General features: G+C 41.9%; 1 protein-coding gene across 1 annotated transcript; it reads left to right on the top strand.

Moving 5' to 3' along the window:
- The first annotated feature begins 3,660 nt into the window (after positions 1-3,660).
- gcn1 (GCN1 activator of EIF2AK4) lies at positions 3,661-27,218 on the top strand. The gene is made up of 57 exons (XM_018669252.2): positions 3,661-3,745; positions 5,337-5,439; positions 5,540-5,603; positions 5,875-6,006; positions 6,437-6,545; positions 6,758-6,856; positions 7,500-7,634; positions 7,735-7,912; positions 8,016-8,090; positions 8,276-8,404; positions 8,493-8,543; positions 8,634-8,732; positions 8,882-9,055; positions 9,152-9,304; positions 9,397-9,489; positions 9,588-9,663; positions 10,479-10,638; positions 10,764-10,953; positions 11,138-11,262; positions 11,466-11,644; positions 11,753-11,846; positions 11,927-12,040; positions 12,151-12,349; positions 12,440-12,592; positions 13,205-13,386; positions 13,650-13,730; positions 14,075-14,218; positions 14,455-14,579; positions 14,789-14,978; positions 15,093-15,163; positions 15,621-15,786; positions 15,915-16,109; positions 16,287-16,533; positions 16,680-16,801; positions 16,935-17,049; positions 17,404-17,583; positions 18,206-18,426; positions 18,546-18,614; positions 18,952-19,090; positions 19,219-19,415; positions 19,640-19,782; positions 19,870-19,987; positions 20,164-20,379; positions 20,533-20,697; positions 20,883-21,044; positions 21,134-21,226; positions 21,317-21,460; positions 21,560-21,829; positions 21,986-22,099; positions 22,585-22,815; positions 22,960-23,153; positions 24,122-24,236; positions 24,613-24,709; positions 24,927-25,075; positions 25,642-25,752; positions 26,218-26,439; positions 26,539-27,218. Exons 1-57 carry the CDS (start codon positions 3,728-3,730, stop codon positions 26,662-26,664), a joined length of 8,016 nt encoding a protein of 2,671 aa, XP_018524768.1. The 5' UTR covers positions 3,661-3,727; the 3' UTR covers positions 26,665-27,218.
- The last annotated feature ends 31 nt before the right edge of the window (positions 27,219-27,249 follow it).

Below are 27,249 nucleotides of genomic sequence, written 5' to 3'. Positions count from 1 at the left end.
TTTTTTGTATTTTGGCCTTGACCTCTTCCCAGGCAATTGCGACTATCACTGGGCGAAGGCCATGTTGCACTTGTTAGGTCAGCCCAACGACAACCAGCTGATTTCCGGACAAAACACCTGGAGGTATTTTACCTGGGAGAAGCATGCCGAATGGAGACTGAGGACACCGAAGGAATACATGAGGGTAACTGGTGTCAGGCCAGAAATTTCTGAGTGGTTTTTTGACTTGGTTCTAAATTTAGAACATGCAGTACAGACATATCCACCAAAAGAGGACCCTGTGGAGTATAATGATAGGATGGCATTTTTAAGCCTCCTGAAACACTGTCTGCATGTAGATGCTAAACAGAGGATTAGTCCCCGGGAAGCCCTTAAACATACGTTTGTAACGATGGCTCACCTGGAAAATAAAACCAACTCCTATGTAGAAACTGCTATTAAATTTATGACTGTTTCACCCCCAGAAGATTTGAATGGATCCGATGACTCGTTGGATCTATGTCTCAAAGATAAGACTGAGTCAACCACCAGTAAAGACTGTGATTATGATGACAACTCATCCCTCTCCATCCTCAGTAGCAAAAACAGTATAGAGCCAGCTACCAGTGAAGACTACAACCATAATGAAGACTTATCCCTCTCCAGCTTCACTGGCAAACACAATATAGAGCCAGCCACCAGTGAAGACTACAACCATGATGAAGACTTATCCCTCTCCAGCTTCACTGGTAAAGACAATATAGAGCCAGCCACCAGTGAAGACTACGACCATGATGAAGACTTATCCCTCTCCACCTTCACTGGCAAAAACAATATAGAACCAGCCACCAGTGAAGACTACGATCATGATGAAGACGATATAGAACCAGCCACCAGTGAAGACTACGATCACGATGAAGACGATATAGAACCAGGCACCAGTGAAGATTATGATCACAATGAAGACTTATCCCTCTCCAGCTTCAGTGATGAAGACAATATAGAGCCAGCCGCCAGTGAACGCTCGTCTCTCCCAAGATTCACCCGCCGGCGTCCACACATGGACATATGTAATTCAATCAGACCTTCCGCAGCAACTGACTTTAATAATGGAGTCAGGGATACTGATACTCCTCGTTTCCAAATTGGACCTCTAGCTGTCATCAGACTCCACGATGCTAATAATGTCATGACTACCCCTGATGGACCTCGCTGGAGGAGTCTACTTCAAAGGACACGCAAATTCTTCAGCAGAATGAGGAAGCGAGTGGTTTCCATCTTTACACGAAGGACCAATTAACACAATAGCTAATCTCAGATTTATAAGAATGACTGAGAGCAAAGTTAAGGGGGCACAGCACTGCAGTGGCCAGCACCTCATCTCAAACCAGTTCTTCATGTTTTGACAGCCACAGAACAGACTCTTGGTCACGACAACTACTTCAAGACTGGCTCTGACTCTTTGCCTGACCTGTTCCCCACAAGCAAAATAAAAGAGAATTAAATTAGAGCGGCACAGTGGTGCAGTGGTTAGCACTGTCACCTCACAGCAAGAATGTACCAGGTTTGAACTCTGGTTCGTCCAGGGCTTTTTTGCGTGGAGTTTGCATGTTCTCCCTGTGCCTGTATGGGTTTTCTCCGGGTACTCCGGCTTCCTCCCACATTCCAAAGACATGCAGGTTAGGTGAGAATGTCATCTATATGTTGGCCCTGCAGTGGACTGTCAATCTGTCCAGGGTGTATCCAGCCTCTTGCCCAATGTTATCGGCGATTGGCAGAAAAGAAAAAAAAAAGAATAAATGTATTGAATTATTTGACAAGCGTGATATTCAAAGAATAGAAAATAGCAAAACTTTTTTGTGTCAACTTTACATGTATATACAAATTACTACTCACAAGGTAGGCTGTAAGCATACATAAACTACAAGACTTGTTGCACACTCATGCTCCTTCTACAGATGGATGCATTGAGAACGAAAAATTGAGAAATACACCATAAAAATATGAGCATGCCTTTCATATTGTATGTCACTTATTTCAAGTAATGGGAGAGATAAAACATTTAAGATGTAAAACCCTATATTTGATTTTGACACCTGTAATTAATTAATTAATTGAAATATGTGTGCTGGAGTTCTCTCTGTAGTAACCCTAACCCTATCGTAAGGGGTTTTTTTTGGAATTGAACTGAACTGAATTGAATCAAACTGTCAAATACTGTCATTAATTATGCTCATATGTAGGAAGAAACATTTTTCTCCTCCTTGTGTTTTCCTTTGCAGCCAAGAAAACTCTGACAAAGAGTTTCGTCATGATCAGACTGTTCAAAAACAAGTGTTTGAAATACAAAGTGACAACAAAAAGAAATGTCTCAGTTTGGTTTCTATGGTGTATGTTTTGCCACATGTTTTTACTTTTGCAATTGATGCTATATATTAGAAAATCAGACGACACTGTACTTTCATAGTGTTATATTATTATGTTTAGTACAGATCACCCATTTCTAAACTTCAGCTTCAGTTGAATCATTGCATAAAGTGGGGAAGATTACATGATACTAAATAAAAGCATTTCAACACATCTAGGTACACTCAACCCTCCTTCCTCAATCCCTTTATTTAGGTAAAATACTTGGTTTGGAGGGCATATAACACCTCCATCATGTAAGTTAGTTTTCCAGTTCTTTAATTTACATTAATGAAATCTTGCTGATCTGATCAGCATGAGTCCTGAAGCTTCACTGAGGCAGAAAAATCTGTGCATAAAACTGTAACAGTCCAATTCAGCTTTAATCTCACAGATACATATATTAAGGAGGACTAAGTACTCTGACCAGTGCATGATGGAGATAGAGAGGAAAGCAAATGCAAAACCCAATGAAGGCATCTGGTGGACAAGTGCAGCAAATCAAGGCTCAGAGTGAAACTCAGCCATGACGGTCAATAATTGGTTAAAGAATTGGTAGTGGTGTAAAACTGAAATTATATAACCAAGATTTGGAGATAGTTAAGTACTTTTAAGATTTTAGGAGTTCAGTTTGAAGAAAGAATTACATGGGCAGTACATATTCATAAAATAGTGGACAAATGTAGGAGAGTATTAAATAGTAATGAGGTGTTTGATTGGTAGTGATGGGGGAAGGGGGCAGAAAGGCTTTAAAGGCTATACACCATGGTTTAATAAGATAAGATGGATGTTACTGAGTTAGTTAGTTAGACTATGTTTGTGAGGTGTATGAATAAGCAGCAAACACATCCCTGAAAAGACTGGACAATATTCAATATCAGGTTTTGAGATTGTGTACAGGCAACCCCAACAGCAGCACTACAGGTGGAAATGGGGGGAATGCCATTGGACATGAGAAGGACGCAGCTATTCAAGATTAATAAACATAATACAGGTAAATGTGAGCACTGTGGGCAATAAGAAAGGGTGGAACGTGTCTTAATACAATGTTGGAAATATGAGGAAGGAAACGAGTAGAAATGAGTGCTATTTATTCCTGTTTCCGTATCTTAGAGAAACTAATCTGATTGAGAGGATATAGATGCTTTTTTGTAAATAACAGAGTACATAGTAGACATTCCGATCCATACTCCATACCAGTTAGTGGCGGAAATGCACCAATTAGTTTGCCAACCGCAACGAAGAAGAAGAAGAAGAAGAAGAAGAAGAAGAAGAAAAATTGCGTAGGTTTTGTGACCCGGAAGTGACATCAACAAGTCCTTCCTGCAGCAAGACCGGCAAGATGGCAGCGGACACGCAGGTTTGTGTGGCTGGTTTTATTAGTACGCTATCCGCTGACAGAATGATAATTAAACACTTAGGAAACCAAATTCGAGGTATCTTAAGTTCCGCTTCGTGAACATCTCGGTGTGTTTTGGTGTTCAGCGAGAAACTCGAGCAAACTTCAGCAACAGCTAGCTAGCAGGCTGTTAGCTCAGTGCTACGTAGCCTCAGTGTGACTTGATGAGACTGAGCTGCAGCTGCAGCCCACGACAAGCCGCTCATAAACATGACAGAGGACTGGTCTCTGAACAGTGGGAGGCGAGCTGAAGCTGTATCTGGATAGTATTGCTTGTAAACTTACTCGTCGGGGGTTTAAACTCACTGTCATCAACTCGAGTTGGTCTGAATCTCCAAAGTTAAACAGACATGCATCTTTTATGATGTTGAGTTAACTAAGCTCCGCCTTCCATTATTAGTGAGCCATAGTAAGTTAACTGACATTTGGTGAGAGCATTAAATATTAAGTTCATAACCCAGTGTAGTACATGCTGGCACAACTTTCTTTACTGAAAATTCCTTTGTCGACCACCAGTTGATTTAAAAACAAGGCCTTCACTGTTAACTACCATTTGGCAACATACGTTTATTGAGCGAAAGCTAAATGTATAAGAAACATGTACAAAGAAGTAGTCTTTCCTATTCTGAACAGTTTTACATAAAAATGAAAACCAACACACAACATCTAATATGTCCTTATAGGATTACAGTCCTGGGTCCAGATTTTTATCAAACTGCTTTGGCGTAAGTGAAAGATTCAACCAGAAATCCCTCACTTCTTCTCCTTTTCACAAACTAAATGTCAGAGAGCTCCGGAGTCTGTTAAATTGGTTAAGAGTAGACCGCAGAGGACTGCAGTACAGACACAGAACTGAGCACGCTGCCTGTTTGTCTGATGATAATAATAATACATTAGTAGTAAAACAAAGTGTGTTTTTTTCTGTTGTCTGTTATTTGCATTTGAACATTAATAGAATGATACACCACTTTTACTTTTTCTGTCTTTTGGCACTCATCACTTGTGCAAACAAACAACAAGAATAAATCATAATTCATTCACAACCACTGTCTAAGTATCTTCATTGTCTGCACTTATCAGCGTGGTACTAAGCTGATGATTTTTCCGATGTACCACGTCTACCAACAGCAGAGTTTTGTTTCTATCTCAAGGAATATCTCATTTTTCGTCCCTATTTATATACAGTATAAATATGTTAGATTGTTGTTCATTTCCCAAGTTAATCAGTGTTCCAAGTATGAATTGATAAATATGTACCTAGAATTGAGATGATTAGTTGAGTTATCAGTGTTTCATAGAAAATCAAAAAGCCTTTTGATTTGTTCTGTTAATCAGCCAATCATTTAAGACATTTCTAAGGAGAAAATGTGTAGTATTCCTTAATTCCAGACTCTAAAATGTAATAATAAGCTGCCCTCCCCTGTCCCACATGAGCGTGAACGGAATATCTCTTGGTCCTGGGTCATAGGTTAAACTGAACATGTCACTGCTGCCATTTATTTCATTTGAGTCATGAGACCAGTCCTCATACTAAATGTGACTGCCTCTTCAGGTTTCAGACACACTGAAGAAATTTGCTGTAAAAGTGACCACAGCCAGTGTGAAAGAGCGTAAGGAGATATTTGAAGAGCTGAAACATTGTATAAAGGGCAAAGGTGAGGGATTTTGTATTCTTTAATTTTCTACACAATGATGTCTTAGTCAAAAATAGGCACTATAATCACCACTAATGGCTATTCCAAACATCTCTTTTAGAGTTGCCAGAACCTGCCATCAAAGGACTATGCAAGCTCTTCTGTCTCACGCCACACAGATATCGGTAGGTGTATGTCCTCACTTTCACCCTTGAGAAAAACTACACTTAACACATTTGAATTCTGGAATTCTTCTTTCTTTTCAGTGTTTTATGCTCATTTGCCAGTTTATTATGTATGCATTGCCAAAATTAATGTGGTCCAATACGACATTCTTATACAACATAGTTGCGGGAAGAAGTGTTTAATGCAATTTAGCCTACCCTCATTGATATAGGTGGGAAGAACTAAATAATATAAACCACAGTCAGTATAATGGATGTGTGTGCTTCACAGAGATGCTGCATCCCGCAGAGAGCTGCTCTCTGTCATTGCCCAGCTGGCCGAGAGTCAGCCTGTCATCCTGGTGACCAGCCTCCTCCACTGCCTGCTGAACAGTGGAGTCATCAGCAAAAATGGAGAGCCAAGGTACTGCTCTGAACTGATGTAGATTTTTATCCATAGTTTTCAGTTGCACCACATTATTAACTCCTGTTTTTATAGCTTTTTAGCTGAAAGCTTCATCATACCTCAATAGACACTCAGTTTTTCACTCTGTTGGATAGGCAGGGTGAGTAAGATTTGTATAGTGTACGGAATATAATTATAATGATGTGAATGCAGTTAGCAGGAACACAATATACTACATTAATATACTTTTATAGAATAAAAAATAGGATTAACCATTAAAACAGCAGAATATTTAAAAAAAGTTTATAGCTGTATACAAAAAGAAATTAAAAAGAAAAAAATAATATATAGCGGATTAAATAAGAATAGGTGAGTACGTCTAGGAACTTGTGTTTGATTCTGTATTTTTTTCTTTCCCTTTCCTATGCTTTCCTTATTTTATTTTCAGTAAAAGCACAGGTTCTGCTGCCTTCATCGGCTTGTCTTGGACCTTCCTTTTGGTCCCCACTGTGTTTTCTGCCCCAGAGAAAAGAGAGGGACCCATCTGGAAGAAAATGGTCAGTGAAAGTTTCTGATTTTTTTTAAACTCAGAAACTTTTAAATCATTGTTATTATAATTGTATGTGAAAAATATTGTTTACATGCAGTCATACAGATCTCACTGAAGTGTTCATTGTCACTGCCACTCAGAATTTGTCCACATCTGACCATGGACAGCGTTTATCTCGGATGTTTGTGTCATGTTGTGGCCTGTTGTCCTCTCTTGTAGGTGGAGGTTCAGAGCCTTCTTGTGGCAGAGGTGGTGGGTGGAGCCAAGACCATTGCTCAGAAATCAAGCCTCAAGAATCTCAATCACCTCTGGGAGGAGGTGAGTGTAGCGCACACTGACAGTGACAGACATACTGTATGTTGATCTTGTCAGAGGGGACAATCTGGCCTGTTGATCAGACTGAAGTGCCCTTTTGTTTCCCTTCAGTCATTCACTTTATTTGAATCAGTAAACAAATCAGAGATGTAGGGCTGATGCAGAGGTCTGGAACCCTATTAGCGAGGATGTTGACAAAATCACTTGCATTGCTCAGTGATTTTCATTCCACTTCAACTTCAGACAGAGGCATTGAAATAAACTGAAATAATTACTGGTAAATAATAATGAAATTATATTGATCCATTTGATTGTCACATGATTTTCCCACAGCACATCTTTGTCTATTACAGAACTGGCTCCTGTATATTATGGCTAACATGCTGTCTGGAATGACGACTTTTATCACAAGAGAAAAGGCGAAATGTTTTATTATCCATCTGCCCCAGGAATATTAATCCTGTCTGAATGGGGTTTTAGTCTGCTGTCTTAAAAACATGGCAAAGATCAGAAATTACTTCTGTTGTGTGCCTGTAAAATCAAATGAGACATAAATGATATTGGAACATATATAAAACCTCAACTTGATCTCCTCAAAACAGCAGTCATAGATTCTAATCTGTCTAACATTTGTTGTCTTTAACAGAACCCTGGACTGGTTGATCAGTACATCAGTACTCTGCTGAGTCTGGACCAGAGCCCTACAACTCTGGCCATGCTGGGGGTGTGTTTAGATTTCTGCACTGCTCAGAAAGACAAAGCAACAATAGAGAAGCATAAGGTGAGTTTTTAAAAATCTATTTTGATTTGTGAATTTGCATTATTAGTCATATACTGCAAAAATAGATGCAACATTTAAATCTATTTTTGCTGTTTTTCAGAGTGCCCTGTTAGACCTGTACATAAAATCAGTCCTTATGAGCAAGACAAAACCACAGCAGCACATTTTGGACAAAAGTGGCTCCTTACTGCGTCATGTGTCTCACTCTGAGTTCAAGGAGCTGCTGCTCCCTACCCTGCAGAAGACAATGCTCCGCAGTCCAGAGAATGCCATGCAGAGTGAGGCTTGTTTAGTTTCTGATGTTTGTGTTAAGTACTCACTTGCTTAATGCTCAGGCAACTCTCATATAGTGGATTATAATATTGTCTGGTCTCTTTCCAGCCATTTCCTGCCTGCTGTCTGCTTTGACTCTCGACCTCAGTCAGTATGCCATGGATATCGGAAAGGCCATAGCAAGTAAGGCCTGAATTGATACTCAGCTAATTTAATTATTTGTTTTGTGGAATGCCATTTTGAACATTTGTGTTCATGCAAATAACTAACATATCATCTGCACTAATGGAAATAACAATAACTGAGGGACTAGACACTCAATTTAGCATAATGCAGAGTATATAATTATTGTATGGTCTATGTTTCAGGCCAGCTTAAAGCTAACAATGCCCAGCTGATGGAGGAGGCAGTCCAAGCCATGCAGAACCTGGCCCAGCAGTGCAGTGACCCCACTGCAGTACAGGACATCGTCACACACCTCTTTAAGATTCTTGGAGGTGAACTAATAAATTACCTATTTGAATGAAATATTGTCTTAATCATGTTTGGTTTTGCTCTCCTGAAGCATAATTCTTGTGTTTGCAGGGTCTGAGGGAAAGCTCACAGTTGTTGCCCAAAAGATGAGTGTGTTGTCAGGTAAGAGGCCTTGCTGATACTTTAATTATGACCTTACTAGAAAATGCAAACAGACAATGGAGAATTTTCATTTTCAATTTGTTGTTGTAGGAATTGCCAGCTGCAGCCATCATGCTGTTTCAGGAACTTCTAGCCAGACTCTCAGCTCTGCAGTCACTGTGATGTTCATCCCTTATTTACAGCAAGAAGGTATCGTAGCTCTGTCTTTTATTCAGATTTATTAACTCTAGGGAGATAGGACAATAATAGCCCCTAATGTTATTTTATGCCTGGAAATTCTTAGCAAGGTCACAGTTTAATGTTTCAGTCTAGTACTTACTTTTCCTTGTTTTATTTAGTTCATGAGGGCACCTTGGTGCATGCAGTGTCCGTGCTCTCCCAGTGGAGTAGTCGCCTCACAGTAGAAGTTCCCACCGCTCTCTTGGATTGGTTGAAGAAAGCTTTCACCCTCAAGACCTCCACATCTTTGGTTCGACACGCCTACCTTCAGGCCATGCTGGGGGCCTTTAAAGGTCAGTCACACAAAGGACGTTAGGCTACGATGTATGTCAAATTTCCTGCTCCATAAATTGAAGTCAAACCACTTATTTCTTTTCCCTGGTGTTTAGGTGACACCCTGGCTCAGGCCTCAGACCTCATGCCCTTGCTTCTCCAAACAGTGGAGAAGGCTGTGGCACAAAGCACCCAGCATGCTCTGCTTGCAGAAGGTGTGGCAGCCTCTGTTCTTTTGAGTCGGCTGGCTCTGCTGGAGACGCAGACAGGTGATGCCCTCATTTCAGCTGGATTGTTGGAGAACTTTTAGCACACAAGGACTGGAAGTAATAAGGATTTTCTTTCTTTTTTGACTCTGCAGAAGCTAAATTCACCAGCTTCTGGAATGTGATCTTAGATGAGAAGAAGCCACTATTCACCACAGAGAAGTTCCTCTCCCAGGCCAGTGAGGAAAGTAAGGCAGTTTTTTCTTACATCCAAGAAGCTCGTGAGTGATTTGAATTGTTAAGACATGAAGTGATGGCTTCTTTCTGTCTGTTGCACTCTGCCTAGCTCTGCTCACAGTGCTGCTGCTCTGTGAAAGGCTCTTCTTGGACCATGCCCACAGACTTAACACCAGCAAATCACAGTGAGTACTATCCTACACACGTACATGGATGTGTAGGAAATGGGCTGCACTTACATAGCACTTTTCTACTCATGTTGACCACTCAAAGCGTTTTATGCTACAGGTCACATTCACCTATTCACACACACATTCATGCAGCGCTTCTTCTACACATTACGTGCTCTGACATACACACCCACACACACAGATAACACATGACTGGAGGAACTGGGGATTGAACCACTGACCTTCTGGTTGGTGGGCAACCCGCTCTACTTACTGAGCCACAGCAACCCCTAGTGTTATTTTCACATACAGCCACTCTTTGGAGGAATGCTGGATTATGTGAGGTTGCTATGATGTACAAGCAAACACATATTTAAATACAAATACACAAGTTCCCTTATATATAGCGGGATGGAGTTGTCATTTACTTAACCTGCTTCTCTGAAGCATCCATAGCTGAGTCCTGGTATTAGCACAGATAGTGAATTACAATGTATTATGACAATATGACAAAATATGTCTTCATAGCACAAGTTCTAATTGTTGAAAGCACTGTACATTAATAAACACATAAAATGCATTAATTTGTTGTAACTGCATTATGATATGTTATGAGCAATTGATTATGTGAATATACTGCTTATAAATTATAAATTGGGGGGTGGGGGTTAAAGTGAAGTGTTACCATGTAAACTTGATTAACTTTATTTTGATTAACATATTGCTTTACTGGATGAATATGCACAAAAAAGGCTGAATATAAATTTCCTTTAATCCTGTAATGTTACAATCACTAGTTAATTTTTCCTGCATGTAACTGTGTTCTGTAGGATGTATCATCACGCCACAGTTGCAGTTTTGCTGTCTCGGAGCTGGCGTGTGAGGAAGAGGGCACAACAGACTATCAGGAAGCTGCTCTCCTCTCTGGGTGGATCTAGTCTTGCCCATGGCCTTCTGGGAGAACTCTGTGTGGTCATCAACAAACACAAAGTACAGACTGATAATTTAAGTTTGGACCCTCAAAATTATATGGTTTCTGTACACCTTCCGAAATACCATATCAGATTGCACTTTGTAAGTCTGATTGTGTCTGACTGTATGTTGTAAATTGTCAGGTTTTACCCCAGGACGTCTTGATGTCAGAGTCAGGAGAGCTGACTGAGCTGGGTCGCAACTATGTTCCCCCTCGTGTCCTGTTGGACGCGCTGTGCGTTATTTGCTCCTCTGCCAGCCAATGGGGCGACCCCACCGAAGCAGAGAATTTGGCCATGGAGATCCTCATAGTCACTCATCATCCATCCATAGGTATGAGACTGAGTTGCTCTGCAGTGTAAACCTGCTGCCTACTTGTTTACCACAGTCATATTAACTCTCTCATCAATCTTGATGACAGACAGACAGTTTTTTTAAGTTTATTGACACTGCGATAGTGTATAAGTGCTCTGTCCCACACCTGACATCTCATCCATTCTATGTATGTCTCTTTCAGTTGAAGCTCGGCGTGGCCTCTGGCCTATTCTGCTCTCCTCCATGAACATAAAAGCAGAAGAATTTATAGAAAAGAATCTGGAAGGGATTCTGCCACATCTACTGGAAGTCAATGGTGACAACCAGGTCTGATGATAACACACATCTCATTATACTGCATTTACCTTAGATTTGTACACACAAGAACAGTGAGGTGTACTTAACTGATTCCTGAGAAGAAACCAGGGTGATTGAATGGTGTATTAACATTTACATTCTGCATACAGAAGAATCTTGCCAGACATTGGTTATTGACTCATGGGGGTGTATTTTATGTTTTTCTTCCCCAGGCGGTGAAAAATGCTGTCGGTGCCCTCTCCAGCCTGTCCCCCAACAAGCTGTTACCGCGGGTAATCAGTCATGTCACCGAAGGGCTTTCCCAACCTGCTCTGCTCCAAGTCACCAGGGAGGAGTATGCCATCATGCTGACACCTGAAGGAGAACTGCACGACAACAGCATCATCCAGAGGTAACACACAGTCTCTCCTACCACTGTTGACTTCCAACCTTAACAGCAAGTTAAGTTGTCTCTCCAGCATTTATTTACTCCTGTCTTCCACTTCTTCACTTGCTGCAGTGCTCAGAAGCAAAGCACCAAGAAAGTCAACATGAAGAGAGAGAACAAGGCCTACTCCTACAAGGAACAGATAATTGAAATGGAGTTACAGGAGGTAAAGTGCATGTATTAACAACAGTGTTTTTTTAAGTGTTAAAGTCTGGAGCACCTTTTGATCTCTATTTCTTCTAACAGGAGTTAAAGAAGAAAAAGGGCATCAAAGATGAGGTGCAGCTTACCAGCAAACAAAAGGAAATGGTTCAGATCCAGCTTGATAAGGAGGCCTCTATTCGCAAGAGACTTCAAGGGGTATGGAACCAAATCTAAAATAAAGGCTGGAATTATTTCTCCTATGCCTGCCTGAAGCATGGCTTTCTAAACTTTTCCTGCTGACCTGTGACTTACTTTGCTGTCACCAGCTGGATGTGGAGTTACAGAGTGTGGTGGGTCTGCTGGAAGCTGCTTTGAAAGAGAGACCAGCTCAGATTACCAGGGAGCTCCCTGCTGTCCTCCAGGTCCTACTGCCCCTGCTACAATCCCCCCTGGCTGCTCCTCGCATCCAGCAGGTCTTCTTGGACATTGGACTGTGCCTTATGCCCAAGCACGTTCACCACCTAGGTATGTAGCCTGTCTTGGTGTTGAACTGATAAACAAAGCTTTGTCTCAGTATCTCAAGTCACTGTCATTTTCCCTTTTTTTTTCTTGCAGCTGTGCTTGTGGGTCATGTGACTTTACGGCTGCTGAAACCAGAGTGTGAGCTGGACGAGGCCTGGGGAGAGGAGGACCTAGACACAGCAGCCCACCGTACTGTACAGCTGCTATACAACCACACTGTCCCACAGAGAGAGAGCAAGACTGGTGGTGAGTAGTCAAAGACACTTAACTTAAACCTCAAAGACAGCAGCATTTTATCAACATATAGACAATGCACAGTTTTGTTCTCTCATGCAGTGTTATTAGTTTCATGTTGATAATGTGTTTTAGGTTTTTACCAAACTGACTAAACAATGAAAGCACCAGAGGGAAATCTCATGTAATTGTTTAATTACAGCATGATTGAGCTTACTAGATGCATGTTTCAATCATGGATCTTCACCAGACATTAAATTAACAGTGTGAAACAGTTCATCTTTGTACTAAAGCAACAGGCTTAAACAACCAATCAAAATAGGGAGCCACACCAGAGGCAATTACTGCTTTATTAATTAGTAAAAACATCCTTAGAATGAGACAGATATTCATCAAAATCCACAGAATGCAAATGAATGAAAAGGAAATGTTACATGTATAGTCTAATGTTCCAGACAAGCCAGTGTTTTCATCTGCTTTGTCCAAGAATATAAGATTAAAATAACAATATGAAATTTTTATTTATTTTTTTTTTGCACAAGAACCCATCTCCAAAACAATTTGTCCTGCAAACACGATCATTTGATTCAGTGTTGCCATACTGACTGCTCTCTTGTTTCTCAGATGTGGCTCCCCTGTCTGCTCCAGCCTTCTCCTTCTGCTTCCCTCTCCTCAACGCCATGCTCAGGGAGTCTTCAGGCAGCACTGAGGAGACCGAGAACATGATGACCAGAGCCTTGCAGGTCATCAACGAACACTCCCAGCTCCGGGCCGACACAGATAGTGACGACATTGTTATAGATGAGGTAAAGAAACACATCTCCACTGTGACCTGCACAGGAGGATGGTTGGGTTGGGCAGCACCCTGCCAGCACTTTTCTGCGAGACAAGAATGCTATATGGACACACTCTTTTCTTGCCAGTCTTTTGTGTTCACAGCTATTAAGCAGCACCTTTGGTCTGTACAAATAAATTGCAAAGCTAATTGATAAAACTGTGTTTGACAGCTCTGCCATTTATTTTGTATTTGAATGGATTTATGTGGCAACTGTTATGTTTTTTGTCTCAGAACGGCCCTGAGCTGCTTCCACGTGTCAACATGCTGCTGCTACTGACCAGAATTATTTCCACAGCTACCCCAAGACTCCAGGTAAATGAGCAGTTTTAGTTTAAATTCAGTTTAACTTCAAACATCAACTCCTTTTGTTGAGGAGTTGACCTGATTTATTTCCTAGATTCCATCCTGGCTATAGTTCTCAATAATAAAGTATTCATTTGTATATGTATGTGATAAATTTGGCCATTGTCTGTATTTACTTTATGTGACTCATTTGCAGTATTAGATTTTGCTAGCTTTTTCTGTTCTATTTTTTTCTCCGTGTTCCATTGATTTTTTTTTTTCATGTCTTGTTGAAACAACCTAAAATAACCACATGGATGACAGAACTGCTGCTTAGGCCTGAGATGTGAGATTTTTCACACTCTGTGTTTCAGGTGTTGGCGTCTCAGTGCCTGACAGCTCTGTGTGCCAGTGCTGGAGGAGGAGACGGCTGCACTGTGGCAGAACAGCCAGAGATAGATGTCCTACTCAACGCTCTGCTATCACCCTGCTTCTCTGTCCGGGATGCCTCCCTCAGGGTGAGCTTTGGATCAGTTCATTTTTATATTTCTTGAAGATGGCCTGTCTCATTAAAGAGTAAACAGGTGCATTACAGACAGAGAATTACCACATTTTGTGGTTTTCAGAAGAACATTTAATAAACCAAGAAAGAAAAAACCATGATTGCTTATGAACATACAAATTATATAGCAAATGTGTATGGACATGGCTTTCCCTGTGAGTGAATATTAACCCCAAGTCTGTTTTGGCTCAGGGATTGTTGGAGATGGAGTTTGCCCTGCCCACAGACAGCACAGAGGCCAGTGGTCTGAGTTTGCTGCGCAGGCTTTGGGTTGCCAGGTTTGATGTTGAGGAGGAGGGACGAGCCTTGGCTGAAAAGTATGTGTCATAGGATCTTCATCTTCTTCTTCTTCCTTTTTCTCCTCTTGCTGAGTGCTCATTTTATACATATTATGAAAAGTAACCTTGCAGTTCTTAAAATGTAATTTTAAAAAGTTTTATCCTGCAAAATTAGATTTCTTAACTGTGAAGGAGAAGGGATACTTTCAGTGGCTGAACTAATTTCTTGGCTTGTCCTTTCTCCTCAGACTCTGGGAGTCTCTGGGTTTGGAGTTGGTCCCCGAGCTCTGCTCCCTGCTGATTGGAGACGTTACCCACCATGAGGAGGCTGTCCGTTCTGCCGCGGCCGAAGCTCTGTCAAGTGCTGTGTCTGAATACAGAGACCAGTCGGCTACAGTGCTCGGCCAGCTGACTGAGCTCTACCATCAGAAACTCTATGTGAGTCCCTGAGCCATGGGCAAATCACATTATTACTCTTTTAGCTCTGGCTGCTACTAGTGGATTTATTTCCTCTGAAACCAAAGTATGGTATTGTACTGTTTATTTTTAAAGAGACCGCCTCCTGTGCTGGATGCTCTGGGTAGAGTCATCTCTGAAGCTCCACCTGACCAATGGGAGGCCAGGTAAATCTCAGTGTTTGTTTGCAAAGATAAGAGAGAGGGGCTTTTTAGCGAGACAAAATGAAAAGTAGTGTCTCCGGGGCCTAAGTTAATGAATGCACAATTAACCACTATAATATCTACACTAGCTTACTATCGATAGGCAGAAACAGTTGGATTAGCTCCAACAGGGAGAGATGGGACGCCAAAAACCAATGACAGTGATGATGATAAACAGGTTGAACATGCTTGTCAGAAAGCCAGCCTTTGCAGCCAGCTCACCACTTTTATCTGTGTATTTTTGAGGCTGCTTATATTCAAATCCCCAGTCCTGGCAGTTTGATAATTACTTGTTGAGTAGTTATATATCAAATATTATTGTAAAAGCAAATCCCTTTGTAACAGAGACTTCTAAAAGCCATACAGTTTTAAATGTTTCCTCTTGTGCACTGAGCTCTTTTGTCACGCACTTCTTTTTCAGGTGTGGCATCGCTCTGGCTCTGAACAAGCTGTCCCAGTACCTGGATGAATCTCAGGTCACCCCTCTCTTCCTTTTCTTTGTTCCTGATGCTCTGAATGACCGCCACACTGAGGTGCGGCGCTGCATGCTGGACGCTGCCCTCTCAGCACTCAACACACACGGGAAGGTACGGCTCACTTCTTTTTCCAGCTATGTTTTGAACACTCAATTTTAAACACACAAATTACAAACACACCCTTTGATATGACCATTTATGTCTTGCCTGGATTTTATACCCCTGTTTTTTTGTAACAGGACAATGTGAGCTCCCTGTTGCCAGTGTTTGAGGAGTTTCTGAAGAACGCCCCCCAGGACGCCAGCTATGACTCTGTCCGTCAGAGTGTGGTTATTCTCATGGGCTCCCTGGCCAAACATCTGGACAAAAATGACCCCAAGGTCAAACCCATTGTGGCCAAGCTCATCACTGCACTCTCTACACCTTCACAGCAGGTAAGCAACTCATCCTGCTTCCCAGCTACTGACTCACCCTCTATTGTTCAGTGTTTATTATAGTTTATAATAGCCTTTTTATTCATGCAGATGTCACTTTGCTGCCTTTCACTTTACTGCCCATTCAGCCACAAAAATTCACCACAATATTTCATATGGTTTGTCATCTCTCATCAGGTTCAGGAGTCTGTGGCCAGCTGTTTACCTCCTTTAGTCCCTGCCATCAAGGAGGACGCTGCAGGGATTGTGAGAAACCTGCTGCAGCTGCTGCTGGAGAGCGACAAGTATGCAGAGAGAAAGGGAGCAGCATACGGACTGGCTGGTCTGGTCAAAGGTCTTGGAATCCTGGCGCTCAAACAGCAGGAAATCATGACCACGCTGACTGATGCCATCCAGGACAAGAAAAACTTCAGACGGAGGGAGGGTCAGTGAGAGTTATCCAACCACTGAACTGTTTGGCTTTGGATTCATTTATACCTGTTTTTGCAGATACTATGTTAGTCTGTCTCCAGCAGCAAAGTATTTTTTGAGCCAAAAAATAACTGCTGACCAGCTATTTGTCTCTTACAGGAGCACTGTTTGCCTTTGAGATGCTCTGTAACATGTTGGGGAAGTTGTTTGAGCCGTACGTGGTCCATGTGCTGCCACACCTCCTGCTCTGTTTTGGAGATGGAAACCAGTATGTCAGAGAGGTAAGTGGGTAGATCATATCCTGAGTCCACTGTCTCCTCTGCATTAATATCTCACTTCTTCTCAAATAAATCTCATAGGTTGATTCCTGTCTAAAGCCTTTACCGCCCCATTCCCCATTTTCTTCTCCCTCAGGCTGCAGATGACTGTGCCAAGGCTGTGATGAGGAACCTGAGTGCCCATGGGGTGAAACTGGTCCTCCCCTCCTTGCTGGTGGCCCTGGAGGAGGAGTCCTGGAGAACTAAAGCAGGTGAGGTGGCCCTATATACACAGAGTTCCTAGAGTCTGGAATTCATTAAGGATTAAGGATGCAAAATTATTTGGTCATCTGCTGTTTTTTTGGCATAACTGGGAATTGCTTAGAAAGATGTGGAAAATCATATACCAGCATCCAAACTACTGTACATTTCCTGTACTATATTCAAAGTAACTTGTCACACATTGAGACCGAAGAATAGTTTTCAAATGTCTACTTTATAGCAGTTGTGATAAAAGTTGTGTACAACTTTTTTTCATTTACATACTGATCCAATGACAGTCACAATCAAATGACTTTTGCAGTTATACAGAAGCTTATTGTTAATTACCCCCTTCTTTCCTCCAGGCTCGGTTGAGTTGCTGGGTGCCATGGCTTATTGTGCACCCAAGCAGTTGTCCTCCTGCCTGCCCAGCATTGTGCCCAAGCTGACCGAAGTGCTAACCGACTCCCATGTGAAGGTGCAGAAGGCCGGCCAACAGGCCCTCCGACAGATTGGCTCTGTCATTCGCAACCCTGAAATCCTGGGTAAGAGATACAATGAAATGGGACAGAGCTGTAAAAACTGTCATAAGTTATGCACCCAAAGGCTTTTAAAAACATAGCTTGGACCTTACCGCTTAATTTAAATATGTGGTTGTAGTTAAGTACCAGCATGTTCACCCTGAGAGAGGCTTGTTTTTCTTTGTTTCTAGTTTTTAACATCTTAATGATAGACTCCAATTATACAAGTGATACAAACTTAAATGATCATCTGCACATTGTAATAGAAGATAGTACAAAAGCCCAGCTTTACCTACTACCTCTGTAAAGGGAATCATTTTATAATTTATTGCTGTTCAGTAGAGTAACGCAGATTGATTTAGGTTTATAATCAGAATTATTTCAACTGCTCTGTGCATTCACTCTACATTCATGTATGGCATTGCCAGTCAGAAAAAACCAGTAAAAGTTATTTAGTTAGCAGCACAGGAATTCTGCCAGAAAATTGTCTATACAATGCCAGGCATGAATGAATAAAAATTACAACAAGAGGCTTACTATATTATATACTGTATATATAATACTATATGTTTGAGAATTGTTTTTGCTTATCACTGATGTTTAGTTTGTTAGTATTTTAACAGTGATGTCATTGTTGCTCTCTCAGCCATCACCCCCATCCTACTGGATGCTCTCACTGATCCGTCCAGGAAGACCCAGACATGCCTGCAGACTCTGCTGGACACAAAGTTTGTACATTTCATCGATGCCGCCTCACTTGCCCTTATCATGCCCATCGTACAGAGAGCCTTCCAGGATCGCTCCACTGACACTCGCAAGATGGCCGCTCAGATCATTGGCAACATGTACTCCCTTACTGATCAGAAGGTACGCAGCATTAAAGAAATATTACAGTGAACTATAAATAAAATGTATTCATTTATTGTGTTTCCTTCTAACCGTGTATTCTTTTTTGTTTATGGTGTGGTATGTGTCACTATTTATAGGATTTATCACCCTACCTGCCTAGTGTTATTCCTGGACTTAAGACCTCTCTTTTGGACCCTGTGCCTGAGGTACGTTTAGTGACAATTATGCACATTATATTTATTCACCTGTAACATGTTAGGAACAAAATTCTGGTGGCAGCAGAAAATGGAATCAGATAGATAAGACACAACTTTATTTATAGATCTGTGATTGTAACCTGTAGTCCAACCTAGAGATAACCTAATGAGTTTGGTGGATTGCATTTGAAAAGATGAGTACCTTAAAAGTGAGAGAGAGTTTCCCTCAACTCACAGTAAACAAACTCTGAGTTTTTACTTCATCTGCTTTCAGAAATTCATCTCAGTAATATGTGTTCTGTTTATATAAAGTTGAAGCTGTAGCTGCTCTTCTTCTCCGTTCTAGGTGCGTACTGTCTCAGCCAAGGCGCTGGGTGCCATGGTGAAGGGAATGGGAGAATCCTGCTTTGATGACCTGCTGCCTTGGCTCATGGAAACACTAGCCTCTGAGCAGAGCTCTGTAGATCGCTCTGGAGCTGCACAAGGTCGGTTCTCCACTCTCTCCCTGTTTTGTTGAAGATATGTGCTCAATATAATTTTATTGGTTGATATTAGGTCACTAATGTCACTGAATGTCTGAGTCACTGAATGATTTGTGTGTTGGTGTCTTCAGGTCTGGCTGAGGTGATGGCTGGACTGGGAGTGGAGAAGTTGGACAAGCTGATGCCAGATGTGGTACAAACAGCCAGCAAGATTGACATCGCTTCCCATGTCAGAGATGGCTACATCATGATGTTCATCTACCTGCCTCTCACCTTTGGAGACAAGTTTACTCCCTATGTTGGCCCTATCATCCCCTGCATTCTCAAGGTAGTGGCTACTCAGTTGTGGACAAGAATATTTTTTATTTGTTTAGTTTTTTTGCCCATTTTGCCCAGAGTCTTGACTTTAACTGTGTATAATGATTCGTGTTGCACCTTTATCTGGAAACTGGCTTGTTAGTGACTCAGTTTATTTACCAAACTGTGCGTCATTGTGCAGATTACACTTCACTGCACCTCAGTATCACTTACCCTCTCTGTGTTGTCCACCAGGCTCTGGCTGATGAAAACGAATATGTGAGAGACACAGCACTGCGAGCTGGACAGCGAATCATTAGCATGTATGCTGAAACTGCCATTGCACTGCTGCTCCCTGAGCTGGAACAGGGCCTGTTTGATGACCTGTGGAGAATCAGGTTAGACATAGATACACTGTAACATGTTAGTGATCAAATAAATGTTGTCTCTTTTATTGACTAATCTGTGCTGTTGTTGGTTTGCAGGTTCAGCTCCGTGCAGCTGCTTGGAGATTTGCTGTTCCATATCTCTGGAGTAACAGGAAAGATGACCACAGAGACCGCCTCAGAGGATGATAACTTTGGAACAGCTGCATCCAATAAAGTATGAATACATTTATTTTCATCAACAAGTCTTCTCCAGATTCATCCAGTTAATAAAAAGAAACAAAAGCTGTTTTTTGTTATATTTTTATTTGCCACCAATACAGTGTTGTGATGATTCCAGTATTCAACATTGATTTGTCAAGCACTGCTGACCTTTGACCTTCTCCCTCCCAGGCTATCATCGGCGCTCTTGGCGCTGAGAGACGTAACCGTGTCCTCTCTGGCCTCTACATGGGCCGTTCAGATACCCAGCTGGTGGTTCGACAGGCTTCCCTCCATGTGTGGAAGATCGTGGTGTCAAACACCCCCAGAACTCTTCGGGAGATCCTCCCAACCCTCTTCTCTCTCCTGCTGGGTTTCCTGGCTTCCACCTGCCCTGATAAGAGAACTGTATTACTCCTTTTCACTTATATATATATATACATATAACCCACTGTTCATATGTCCGCTGATTTGTGACTATCAGTATTTGCATTTTTCTGTCACTGTGAAAGTACCTGCACAGGCCCTTTTTACTGATGCCATGTGTCCGTGTGCTTTTAGATTGCTGCTCGTACACTGGGAGACCTGGTGAGGAAGCTAGGAGAGAAGATTCTCCCTGAGATTATTCCCATCCTGGAGGATGGGCTGCGTTCCGATAAGAGCGACGAGAGGCAAGGTGTCTGCATTGGTCTCAGTGAGATCATGAAGTCCACCAGCAAAGATGCAGTGAGTCATGCATATGCTCTTAACACAGACATTTCTCTGCCATTATACAAACATGTAACATCACAGCTAGTAGGTTGAATGAGATTAAAATGATAAAATAATAGAAAAAACAGAAGGCTTAGGGCAGAAGTCTGAGAACTGTAATTACCTGAATTATTATTGACCTGATGTTGTTTGCAACACAGGTTCTTGTCTTCTCTGAGTCACTGGTTCCCACAGTCAGGAAGGCTCTCTGTGACCCCCTGGAGGAGGTTCGAGAGGCTGCAGCCAAAACCTTTGAGCAGCTCCATGCAACCATCGGTCACCAGGCACTCGATGACATCCTGCCTACCCTGCTCAAACAGCTGGTAAGGGAGAGAGGACACAGAGTCTAAAATCCACATAGCATTAAAAAGTTTTTAATCTGGCCTATAATACACTGCATGTCTTTTCCCAGGATGATGAGGAGACAGCTGAGTTTGCTTTAGATGGTCTGAAGCAAGTCATGGCAGTAAAGAGTCGCTCTGTGCTGCCTTACTTGGTTCCAAAGGTAACGTTCATGGTCAGCTTTTCCTTTGTTAGTCCACATTACTGTTTCTGTATGAGTGACTAAAGCAGATGCCCTCTGTCATTATGACAGCTGACTGCTCCTCCTGTGAACACCCGTGTACTGGCCTTCCTGTCCGCTGTGGCTGGAGACGCTCTGACACGCCACCTAGGAGTCATCCTGCCTGCTCTGCTTTCCTCCCTCAAAGGAAAGCTAGGCACAGAGGATGAAGCACAGGTACCACCAGCTCTCATAAATTATAATATCTAGTGCTCCTGCTGTGCTTCAGCCTTTTGTTCTCTCCTCATAAAGAACTAACGATAACCTTCATTACAGGAGTTGTGCAGCTGCCAAACAGTGATCCTATCAGTGGAAGATGAAGTAGGCCAGCGCATCATCATTGAGGACCTGCTGGAGGCCACACGAGGTGCTGATCCCGGCCTCAGACAGGCTGCCGTCACGATCCTCAATGCCTACTTTGCTCGTACTCGCCTGGACTACAGCACCCATACACGCACCTTGCTGTCAGGCCTCATCCGCCTTCTCAATGACTCCAACCCAGAGGTCCTGTCACAGAGCTGGGATACCATCAACTCCATCACCAAGGTGTGTAATATAAAATAACATAAATTTGTCTTTGTGTTGTAGTTATTTATTATGCTATTTATATTCACACATGATGCAACGAAAACAGAGTTTAGTACTTTATTGTTTAATCAAAGGGTAAATGTGGATACTGTGTTTTTACTTATTGTTCTGTAGAAACTGGATGCGAGCAGCCAGCTAGCTCTAATTGATGACCTGCATCGAGACATTAGATCAGCAGCTGCAGACGTGAAGGGTCAGCACCTGCCGGGTTTCTGTCTGCCCAAGAAGGTAAGAAGGCTCGTCCTGACACAATAAACACTGGCACCTTATTACAGCATGGTGACTTCATTCTTGTATTTCTACCTTTTATCACATCCCTTTGTCTTCCTGAGCTCCTGTGTTAGCAAATGGCTTCAACTTTGCTCTGACACCACTGTGGACAAGTTTCTGGTTCCCATATGTAACATATGTGACTACAGTTGTGCCCAGATAGTGAAGATAGTGGAGATAGTGACCAATCCATTTGTCTGTTCAGTTCTGCAACATCAGTTCTATCAGACAAGTTCTTCAGTTTTAAAATAAAAAATTTGTTTCAGCTCCACAAATGTGAGCAATGTTTGCTGCTGCTCTCTGGTTCTTTGTAAATTAAATAATTAAGTAATTAAGCAGTTAATACCAAAACATTAACTGAAAATAAAATAAAATAAATAATAATTTATTACAGCCCTATTCATTATCATACTTACTGTTCTACATCCTCTTTGTGTCTACAGGGTGTGACCTGTATCCTGCCTGTCCTCAGAGAAGGTGTCCTCACTGGTAGCCCTGAGCAGAAGGAGGAGGCAGCTAAAGCATTAGGAGGGGTCATCAAACTGACCTCCCCTGAGGCACTGCGTCCCTCTGTTGTCAACATCACCGGACCTCTGATTCGTATCTTGGGAGACCGCTTTGCCTGGACAGTGAAGACCGCTCTGCTCGAGACTCTCACCCTGCTGTTGGCAAAGGTCTGCACCTGTATCTCCCTATGAGACACCAGAGGGGCAAAATACTGTTGAAAATAGTCATATCTTTCTTCATAAATACTGTTATTTGGAGTCTTTAGGTCACAATTTTTCAGCTCTAACCTCTGGACTGTATTCCTCCTCCAGGTTGGCATTGCCCTGAAGCCCTTCCTTCCTCAGCTGCAGACCACCTTCCTGAAGGCGCTGCAGGACTCGAGCCGGGCAGTAAGGCTGAGGGCTGCTGAGGCTCTGGGCCAGCTGGTTTCCATCCACACCAAGGTGGACCCGCTCTTCACTGAGCAGCTGTCTGCCATCCGCAACGCTGAGGACTCTGGAGTCAGGTGAGAGCTCGTACAGTTAAACAGTTATTGAAAATTTAAGTTGGAGACTTTAATCAGCTTGCCCTGTCAGCTAAGGCTCTAATTTCTCTATTTTTGGAAAGGGAATGATTTAGCTTTTAATCTCACAGACACCCAGACAGACTATGCATATTAAATTTCATTTTGGATCCCTGATTGGGATGGTGTTGATGTTGTATAAGTAAAGCAAACATAAGAACTTGACAACAGTGAGACTCTTAATGAGATCACTTCCACTTCATATCTGATAAGGCCAGACATTGTTTGGTTGTTTTCCTCACAACCCATATACACAATCAAGCCCCTGTCCTGTGAAAAGGGGCTGCAAGCAGACATTTCTTCAGTTAAAAGGGTCATAAACAAAAAAGGTTGGGGAGTTGCAGATGTGACATACAAAGTTACATGGAAATGTGATTGGTGTGTGAAATAGGCCCCAAGCAACAACAGGCAAACTGGTCAGAAAAAAATATATAACATAAACCACAAAATAATAACACCATATCAAACAGCCCATAAATAATGTATGACATTTGACTTTTTTTTCTTAAATTCTTAGCTAGAGATCAATATTATTGGCTTATATTAGCTTATCATTGATATGTCGGTATATCTGAATATGTTAGCCAATAAGTAATAAGAAATGTCCATATAGAAATGACAAATGCATGGTGGAGTTTATTTAAAAATAGTGTGTCCATTACATAATTTGTCCACCAGAGAGCACTGATGAAATCATTTTTCGGCTGTCCTCAGTCTGAACACTGGTCTTGGTCAAATCTAAATATTTGTTTGTGTTCATGTTAAAAACTAATACCTGCCAATATATCTTTATGTTTTTTAAAGGTTTAAGTATTAAAAATCTCATCAACCTCAAAAATCTATTATTGGCAGGGCTATTTTTAACACATACAGTCGTTGTTCTTATGTTGTGTTCTATACCCCCTTCACAGGGAGACTATGCTCCAAGCCTTAAGGTTTGTCATCCAGGGGGCTGGGTCAAAGGTGGACCCAACCATCCGCAAGAACATCACCACTACATTACTTGGCATGCTGGGACATGATGAGGTATGACTGGATGCCTTGCAGCATTAAATAAAGCTGAGAAGATTTTTTTTTTTTTTTAAGATCTGTTGCAACATGCCTGTTTTTCCACCCCCAGGGCATGTAATTGCAACTGAATGCATCAAGTAATTACCAATGAAATAAAGTGTAAATGTATAAACACTTAGAGGAAATTTCACAAAGAGCTGTTCAGTGGTGTAGTTTTTTGTGTGATCACAGTAGAAAAACGGAAGTCAGGCAGAGAGGATGTGGTTTTCTTAAAAGGTGGTTTTGAGCCTCCATGTCAGTTTGAGAATAAATGACACTCAACCTGCCTCTGTCTGGCTGTCTGATTGGTGTCTGTGTGTTTCTGTGTGTGTGTATGCGTGCATGTATATAGGATGCAACTCGAATGGCCTCAGCAGGCTGTGTTGGTGAGCTGTGTGCCTTCCTGTCAGAGGAGGAGCTAAAGAGTGTGTTACTTCAGCACATTTTAGGTTGGTATTTATATTCAAAGTTGTCATCACCTTCTGCTCTCTGAATATAACCAATAATACTTTGTACAGCAACTGGCTTGGTGTACAGACTGAAACAATAATAGTGACTTAAAAATTTGTATTTTTGCTTAGTTGTAGTAACAGGATATATATGCCTGTGTGTATGTGTTACCTAATTTTCTAATTCATGTATTTATTTCTGTGTTTTTGCCTTTAGCGGATGTGTCTGGTGTGGACTGGATGGTGCGTCATGGCCGTAGCTTGGCCTTGGCTATAGCTGTCAAGTCTGCTCCTGAGAAGCTGTGTGGGAAGGACTACTGTAATACTGTAACAGAAACCATTTTAACCAATGCCACTGCTGACAGGGTGAGGAGAAAGACTGTTCTCTGACAGTACATTTTTCACATCTCTCATTAACTAATGCACATGGCTGCAATGAATATCCTGTATAAAACACCTGTAAAGAAGTTGTTTGATATTTTGAACAAATATAGTTATTTACAAGTCAACAGGGGTCTATGCAATGTTGCCAGGCAACCAGCATAGACCCCAGAAAGTCACTGCTCCCGGCCAGGGGATATTCCAGCCCATAGCCCACCATCAACCCACAACTTGTTGTTACACAGATGAATCAAATGGGATAGAGGGTGTAATTAGTGAGCTTTAGAGGGGTTAGTAGGCCATTTTTTGCTTTTGGACAGAGCCAGGCTAGCTGTTCTCCTTGTTTCCAGTCTTTATGCTAAGCTAAGCTAACTTGCTGTTGGCTGTAGCTCTGTATTTTCTGACAGAAATTAGTGTGGTATTGGTCCTCTTTCCTCAGGGAGTGCTGTAGATTGTAGATTATTACACTACTCAACTATATGCTGTTCCCTTACATTGTATGTCATTTCGGTTCTCTGTTGGTACATATTGTTTTTACCCACCTCTTCCAGATCCCTATTGCCACCAGTGGAATCAGAGCGATGGGATACCTGATGAGGCATCATCTCAGAACAGAAGGAGGCAGCAGTATTTCCCAGCGCATCATCACACAGTTAGTCAAGGTAAAGCACTAAGCGTTTCATTGAACTGATAATCACAGGCTATTGACTTATTTTTTATATTTATACGTGCAAAGAAGGGAGTCCACAGCACTGCCCCTGAGTGGCCACAGAAATCTGAAATCTGTTCGGTAAAATCTGCTGTAGAATACATTCATTGATGCTGTACAGCTCCTGTTGCCAAGGCAAAATCCAGCTGAATCTATTTTTCCTTTTTTCCTACCTCAGGAACCTGATTCAGATATCAGTCACAAATTATTAATTTCACAAAGCTTTCAGGTGTACACTAATGATGATGAGATCTAATATCAGACTGATAGATATCAGATGTCAAGTTGAAGTTCAAGTTAAAGATGTGAAGCTATTAAGAATGTCAGTGAATGAATGCAGCGATGAGTACCTGCTGTCACAGTGTGTAAGAGATGGAGGTTTTGTGCAATGACATCTGCTGTATGTGTGACCACACAGTGTCTTCAGAATCAGTCCAGTGACATCAGACTGGTGTCAGAGCGGGTGCTGTGGTGGGTGTTCAAGGAGCCCACCACGCCCTCAATGGAGGCCAGTCTCATCAAGCCTCTGCTGAAGAGTCTGCTGGACAACACCAAGGACAAGAACACCAGCGTCAGAGCCCAGAGCGAACACACCATCGTCAACCTGTTACAACTCCGCCAGGGAGAGGAAACCATGCAGGTCAGACTACAGACTCTCTCTAATGTAATTTACAGATGGAGATGATGTACGTAAGAAAGGACTGTCTAATTTTTACTTTTTGCTCTTTCATCGATGCAGACCATTACTGCCATTCTGGACTCTGCGAGCAACGACCTGCTGTCAGAGTGCCACCGCAGGTCTTTGAAGAAAATCGCCAGCTCGCCAGACTCTAATGAAGAGATAGATGACACCATCCTAACGTGATGGAGCAGGACTGAGCAACTGAGCAATGAAATCACATCTGCAGAAATCAACAGAAGCTTGACTGACATGTAAAACAAGTCTCCACTGTATGAGAACCCCAGACACACTCACCACACATGCCCATGTTGCCTTTCATGGACCAAGGCTGAGATGGGTAGAGTTTTGACTGGTTTCCTACATATTCCCCAACAAATTGTTTCTTTTTTCCTTTCTCACTTTGCATCATTGTTTTAGCGGCCTTACGCCCATTTCTAACTTTCTTCTTTTATCTTACAATGTGAAGGTTATTCTCCTGTACTGAATTAAATTAGGAAGACACAAGGCCAAATCTTTTTTGATGTTTCAGTGTTTTGCTACTTATTTTACCAAAATGATTTCAAGCATTTAAGACATCACTGTAATGAAGCGACACCCCTATCTTTAACTTTTATTTGGACTTTGTGTGTGAGTTGTTTTGGGGGGAAAGCAGCCTCTTGTAAGAATAAAAATCATTCTTATGTCAGTGATGCGGTTGTACAAAGGCAATACAAAATAAAAAGATCTTGATTTCATAATGTAGTCTGTTAAATACTGGAAAAATGTTTC

This window comes from Lates calcarifer, linkage group LG13, assembly GCF_001640805.2.
Source record: "Lates calcarifer isolate ASB-BC8 linkage group LG13, TLL_Latcal_v3, whole genome shotgun sequence".
Taxonomy (NCBI): Eukaryota; Metazoa; Chordata; class Actinopteri; family Centropomidae; genus Lates; species Lates calcarifer.
Note: the sequence above shows the minus strand (reverse complement) of the source record. Positions and strands in the feature narration are given on the sequence as shown.

Bases quoted from the DNA above. Each gene is read 5' to 3' on its own strand.
- gcn1 (XM_018669252.2), top strand. The intron at 10,954-11,137 runs GTATGAGACTGA...TGTCTCTTTCAG, and splicing joins CACTCATCATCCATCCATAG to TTGAAGCTCGGCGTGGCCTC. The intron at 21,227-21,316 runs GTAACGTTCATG...TCATTATGACAG, and splicing joins TGCCTTACTTGGTTCCAAAG to CTGACTGCTCCTCCTGTGAA.